This window comes from Mesocricetus auratus, unplaced genomic scaffold, assembly GCF_017639785.1.
Source record: "Mesocricetus auratus isolate SY011 unplaced genomic scaffold, BCM_Maur_2.0 Super-Scaffold_100011, whole genome shotgun sequence".
NCBI classification, from domain to species: Eukaryota; Metazoa; Chordata; class Mammalia; order Rodentia; family Cricetidae; genus Mesocricetus; species Mesocricetus auratus.
This window is the reverse complement of record NW_024429195.1, coordinates 42311601-42318389: the sequence shown is the minus strand read 5'-3', so window position 1 is coordinate 42318389 and position 6789 is coordinate 42311601. Positions and strand designations below refer to the sequence as shown.

Sequence of the window (6789 nt, the reverse complement as noted above, 5' to 3'; positions counted from 1 at the left end):
AACCATGATTACCATTTCACTTATTACAGAACATATTTATTGAGTACATATTTTGACACTTAATGAACCAAATGTCTTCTAATTTGTGTTCAGATGTTTATATATATGTACTTTCAAACATTTGGTAAATAATGAGAAGTTTGATGTCTATATCATACAGAAAAATTCCATTTACTTCTGTAAAAAAATGCTAAACTATGGTCTGCAGTGACTTATGTACCCAATTTTTCAATCTTGTCTTCAATGCCTAAGATTCTTTCTTCCATCAGTTAGTGAGACTTAACTCTGAACGTTTTATTTGACTTCTTAAATTTTTCATTTACACTTTTAACTCATTTTGGGTTTCCTTTAGTGATTCTATTTCTGCTTTCATGTCTTGAGCTGTTTTCCTAATTTCATTCCATTATTTGTCTTTGTTTTCACAGATTTCACTAAGGGATTTATTCATATTTTCTTTAAGGTTCTCGAGTATATACATAATAGCTATTTTGAAGTCCATGTCTTTTGCTTCAGTGATGTTGCATTTCTCAGTAACTAGCACAGGAGGGTTCTTGAATTCTTTGGACATGTATCATCTTAGTAGTTAATGATTGTGTTTTTACATTGGTATAGGCATCTGGGTTTGTGATGATTGATATCTGGTCTCGTCTTTGTCGTATGGGTGTCTCCTTGGTTTTGTTGCCCTCTCTGGATCCTAGCAGAACATGGTGGCTGTAAATTGCCTGGTAGGGAAAACTTCTGATCCTGATAGGTGTGGCTACTGAGGGTCCTAGCTTGATTGTATATCTAGATATTAGGGTCTGACAAGAAGGAATGGGGATGGCTAGAAGGTGGGGTGTGAAATGTTCTACAGGAAGGAAGAAACCTGGGTCTGCCAGGAGGTTTGTAAGAGTCTCCAGGGTGTGGTACCAGAGAGGGAGAACAGGTCCATCTGGTAGTCTACTACATGGATGAGGATGAGATTACAGAATTTGCAAAGGAAGACAGAAAGGAGAATGAAGTTGATCTACCTGATTTTCATGTCAGTGTGGCTAATGAGTTTCCAGATAGAGGGTGCTTCTGGGTATTGGCTGAGTCCGCTGAGAAGTTCTGGCAAGTTCCCAGGTAATAGAGGAGGAAAAGGGATGGCAGGCACATATAAGTGACCTGATATAGGTTATGAGTGGGAATGGGAAATTTGAAATGGAGTAAAGGAAAGATCATGACAATTGCCTGCCTACCTAATTCTCAGGCCAGTGTGGCCATCAGGTTACCAGGCAAAGAGAGCCTTCATGTATTGTATCTAACACAGCATGATGAGGGGTAGGAGATTCTGTGGAGTCCCCAGGGAATGGAGGCAGTGAGGGCCTCTCCACAGCTATATTACTTTAACCTGCCCCACCTGGTCTAATTCCCAGTTTTTCTTGAGTATGTTTCGTAGTCCAGCAGAGAGATTCGTTTTGGGAGACCCACCATGAATATTGATGCATCTGAAGGTTCGTTAACTTGTTTGCAATTTGACTAGATGGTATAGACACAGAACATCAAGATGTCCCAGTATCAGTTTAATATAGTGAGGGTGAATTACTAGGTGGCCAAATCTGGCTCTGCCATAAGGTTCATGGAATCTTTCTGATATAAAGGTGTTATCAGAATTCACTGGGGTATGAGCCCAGACAAAATGGAGTTTCAAGGTTATCAGAGATGAAAACTAACTAACAATCTCTATAGACTAAGAGGTGCTAAGTATGACATGCAGTGTATCAGTAGATAACAAGTATACCTTGTGAGATAAGTTTTGAAATCTACACTTAGAAACTTATTTGGATATATTGTCAAAAGTAATGCTATTATGTTGGAGCCCACTTATTGTTCTTCATTTTAATGTACATGTTATTAGATAAGAGGATATCATATAAAGGTTCTGTAGTCCCTGAAATGAGGTAGCAGCATTTTTGTTTGTTTGTTTGTTTGTTGTTTGTTTTTAATAGACAATCTCCCTAGAGATCTAGACTGGGTGTCACCTTTTAAAGATTTTTGGAATTTTTAGATCTATTTTACTGAATGATAAAGGTCTTTCTTTCTGTGGAAGATGACAAAAAGCCTGTGTGGATCTTAAATCTAGATCTGTTCTAGTTTTAGAAAATTAAGTGCCATCAATGGCAATAGTTCTCCTAATTTAATATACTTTTTCTTACATCTCCCCAAAAGAACTCCAATGAACTATGGCCTAGTAAATCCACTTTCTAATAAGGTTATCTGAGATCTCTGAAATAACAAGATGGATATCAGATAGTTAAGCATCTAATTTATCAAAAACTGTCCTCTTGGCTCATCACTCCTCCCTCTCTGTCACTGGGTTCCACGAGTTCAGTTCAGTGTTTAGCTGTAGGTATCTGCCTCTGCTTCCAACAGTTACTGGATGAAGGTTCTAGGATGGCATATAAGGTAGTCATCAATCTCATTATCAGGGAGGGGCAATTAAGATAGTGTCTCCATAATTGCTTAGTTTGCCAGTTGGTGTCTTCCTTGTAGATCTCTGGAAATCCCACTAGTGTTAGCTCTCTCCTGAAAACTATAATGACTCCCCCAAGACCATGCTGGTGAAACCCACAGAGACAGCAGACCTGGCAAGGGGAAGCTCTTGGACCCCAGACTGATGGCTGAGAGCCCAACATGGGACTGATCCAGACCCCCCTGATTGTGATGTCAGTGAGGAGGCCTCAGCAATCTCTGGAGCTTTGGGTAGTAGATCAGTGTTTACCATGGCTTACGAATGAACTTTGGGGCCCATTCCATATGGAGGGAACCTCTCTCAGCCTGGACACATTGTGGGGGAGGCTAGGCCCTGCCCCAGATGAAGTGACAGACTCTGGAGATCCCCCATGGAGGGCCTCACCATCCCTGGGGAATGGTGTAGAGATTGTGTAGGGGTTGGGGAGCTGGTAGAGGGGCAAAGGAGGAGGTGTGGGAGAGGGAGCTGGGATCGACATGTGAAGCCAGCATGTTTTTAATTTAAATAAAAAATATGTTGAGAAGAAAAAACTGTCCTCAACCCTAATTAGTTCTGAGTAGAGCAAGTGATAGAATAGACAAAGAGAATTATTCACTGTGGTGGTCTCCAGCTATACATGAGTGTGCACATGTATATAAAGCATTACGATACAATGATTTTGCCTCAGTGTTTTATGATATACATAATTAGTTCATGATCATTTACTTAATAAGAATTAAGAGAAAAAGTGTTTGGGCAGGAGGGTAATGGGAAACTTTTGGATGTAAAAACAAAATGATAAATAAAAATAAACAAAAAAGAAAAATAATTGATTAAGACATTTGAATTTATGATTTTTATTTGATATCTAGAGATTTATCCAGACCAATATACCAATGCATAATAAATAAAATTTATGTCTTGTCTGACCACTACCTTCAACATTTATAATTATAAACCAATATAATAATTATCATGGAATTCACAGTTTAATTGTTTTAGGCAAATATCATCTAATTTATCTAAGAAGAGACCATATTGTCAATTGACATACTTGTACAGGTGAATTTTTTCATCAGAGTATCAATTATTCAGCATATTTTATGTGCTCACTATAGCACATTTTTTTCAGGCTTCACCATAAGTGAAGTTTCTTCTTGGATTGCTACATTCATCATTCAAATTACCAAACTCTCTCCATGCTCTGACAATCCCAATTTATGTTACATTTTATTATGTTCTAGCTGTATCTCTTATGATGTCCAAAATGAAAAATAACTTAACTTGTTCAGTCTAGCAAATTTCCATTGAATGAATAAACATTTAGGACATAAAGAGTTATGATGAGATAATTTATAGGTATACACAGAATGTAGGATTCTGGCCTAAAGAAGGCATTATCACCCCTCAGTTAGGTAGATGTGCTGAAATGAAAGACCAAGTAAGCGTCTAGAGAGAAAAATAAATGTAACATTACTTAAATGTTCAATAAGTGAAATGCCTCAGATCACAACCAATGCAATAAAGGGTTGGTGCCTACTTTAGCATTGATGTATCAACAGAAAGTTTTTTTAATGTCTAAACCTTGTCTCGTTGTTTTGTACTAATTCTATGAACTACATGTTTGAAAGCATCCTTCACCTGCTGGTTCCTTAGGGTATAAATGAAAGGGTTTAGCAAAGGGGCCACAGAAGTGTTGAGCACAGCTACACCTTTAGTTAAAGTCACCCTTTCCTCAGCTGATGTTTTAACATACATGAAGATACAACTCCCATAAGTGATGGAGACAACAACCATGTGTGAGGAGCAGGTGGAAAAGGCCTTTTTCCGTTGTTGAACTGAAGGGAACTTTAGGATGGTTTTGATGATGAGTGTGTAGGAGAGGATCACCAAGATCAAGGTGATGATGAGTGTCATCACAGCTAAGACAAAAATCATCAATTCTATCAAATGTGTGTCTGTGCAAGACAGCTGGAGAATAGGAGAAGCGTCACACAGGAAGTGATCCATTGTTCTAGAAGCACAGAAATCCAGTTTGAGTCCCAAGAGCATAGGGGGGGTAACAATTAAGAATGCAGTCACCCAGCAGCTGATGACCAGTAGGCGACACACTTTGCTGTTCATGATGATGGGGTAATGCAGTGGTCTGCAGATGGCTACATAGCGATCATAGGACATGGCAGCCAGGAGGTAGAACTCTGTGACTCCTAGTAGGAATACAAAGAATAATTGAGCTGCACAAGCATTGTAGGTAGTTGTTCTGTCTCCTGAGAGAATGCTGTTAAGGAACCTGGGGATGCACACTGTGGTGAATGACATTTCTAAGAAGGAGAAATTCCTGAGGAAGAAATACATTGGGGTCTTGAGGCGGGGATCCAGTAGAGTGAGGAGGATGATCACTAAGTTCCCCATCAGGCTCAAGATGTAATTGAAAAACAGAAACAGGAAAATCAGAATCTGTAGCTGAGGGTCATCTGTCAGTCCAAGCAAAATGTATTCTAACTCCACTGACTGATTCTTCATTTCTCATTTGTTCTTGAAATCTATAGAAAACATAAAGCTAATATCACATCTAGTAAAACATATTTCTTTCTTTTATGCCTTAAAATTTATTCTTCATTTATAGGTTTAGTCAGTGCACAAATATTTAACACATCATTATACAGTTCCTCATGTGTCTACCACAGCAGTATGCAAGAACTCAGATTCTTCTAATGTACAGAATTGAGCCAGCTCTACTTTTTTATTTAATGTTGGCATACAATTTTGTTTGAAACACAGTTCCTCAATTTCATCATCTGGGGTTGTCTTTCAGATACATTTTTTTCAAGGACACAGTCAGTATTTAACATTGCCTAGTCCTACCACACCTTGATACACCATGCTTTGTTGACACCCATGGGAGGCCCACGCCTTTATGAACAGAAACAGAGAAGGAGTGGATTGACTGTGGGGTAGGGGAATAATTGGGGCTAGGGAATTGGAAGGGAGGAGTAAGGGGAAACTACAGTCATGATTTAAAATAAATGAATAAATGTAATTAATAAAAAGGAAAGAAACATTGCTTAATTTCATTAGTATCTCATTATGTGGCACTTGAGAAAGAAAATGATTATATGAGATAATTATATTCATAGTAGCCCTAATAACTACCAATCCTTTCTTATAGGATATCATTCTATTTGTAATAAAATAAGACATTTCACAGACATAATAACTATAAGGGGGAAAATTTCAAAGAAGGTCATCAGGTTGGGGTAGTACACCAAAAACAATTGAAAAAGGTTCTTTTAAACTTAATTATAAGGCGACAAGCCTGTAAGTATTATCACAATTTCTTATCTTTATCTGCATAATTGGCAAACCCATAAAACCAGGTAATGAACATTATTCTGTGTGTTAGAGTTAAAATAAATAGGCAGCTCAAATAGGCTTGATGGGTGAAAAGGGCAAAAATACAAAAGTCGCAAAGTTGGATGTGTAGGGAAGAAGCTGATCTGGGAGGAATGGGGTGAATATAGTCAAATCTCAAAGAACTAATTAAAAATATCTCAAGTAAAATAAAGATAAATTATTTTTCTGATTAATTTTAGTGTAAAATAACCTCCAACCACCATTTGAGTTTTATATCTTACATATATGAGAGAAAATTAACTATCTGGATGAGTTTGCCTATATTATTCAAGGAGTAATGGATTGAAACACCTGTTTTCTATTTCTTGGTTGTAAGGATAGAAGCCAGGACTTTGCACTTGCTTAACAATTCCTGGCAGTGGAGCCTCAGTGCCAGCACATAATTTCTTCTGTGGTTGATGACCCCATGTCTCAGATACCTCTGAGGGAATCATTTATATTTCATGGCCTTTGAAGATGTCTAACCCCTCTCTTTGACGGCACTTCCCTGAAGTGCATTCTTATTATGGATCGCTTTAGTGTCTAGAAATAACTGATCTTGTAATGATCTAAAATACTTGTAGGGCCTAGTGACATGGTACAAAAATAGGAGCGGGAGTAAAGACACATATAGTGCCTTTAGGATGTGTTATGGGAAGGCAAAATTAAAATTAAAGGGAAATAAGCATCAAGAAAGTCCAACAGTAAATGTTTTTTTCCAAATGAGGAGAATTGATAGTAGAAATAATTAAAAGATCAAAACTATGGCTGTAAATAAAACAAAATAAAAATAATATGGTAAAACATAGAACATGCTTTCATTATGAATGCATATGTCTTTTCTCATTTCTTAAACTACATTGATATATTTTAAGTCAGCATGATCTAGAGCAGTGGTTCTCAACCTTAATACTACGACCCTT

The 6789-nt window shown here is 37.5% G+C and overlaps 1 protein-coding gene across 1 annotated transcript; it reads right to left on the bottom strand.

Moving 5' to 3' along the window:
• Positions 1–4051: 4051 nt before the first annotated feature.
• On the bottom strand, positions 4052–5002 carry LOC101837451 (olfactory receptor 6C6-like). The gene has a single exon (XM_005079675.3). The coding sequence runs from the start codon at positions 4994–4996 to the stop codon at positions 4052–4054; it is 945 nt and encodes a 314-aa protein (XP_005079732.1). The 5' UTR covers positions 4997–5002.
• Between the last annotated feature and the right edge of the window lie 1787 nt (positions 5003–6789).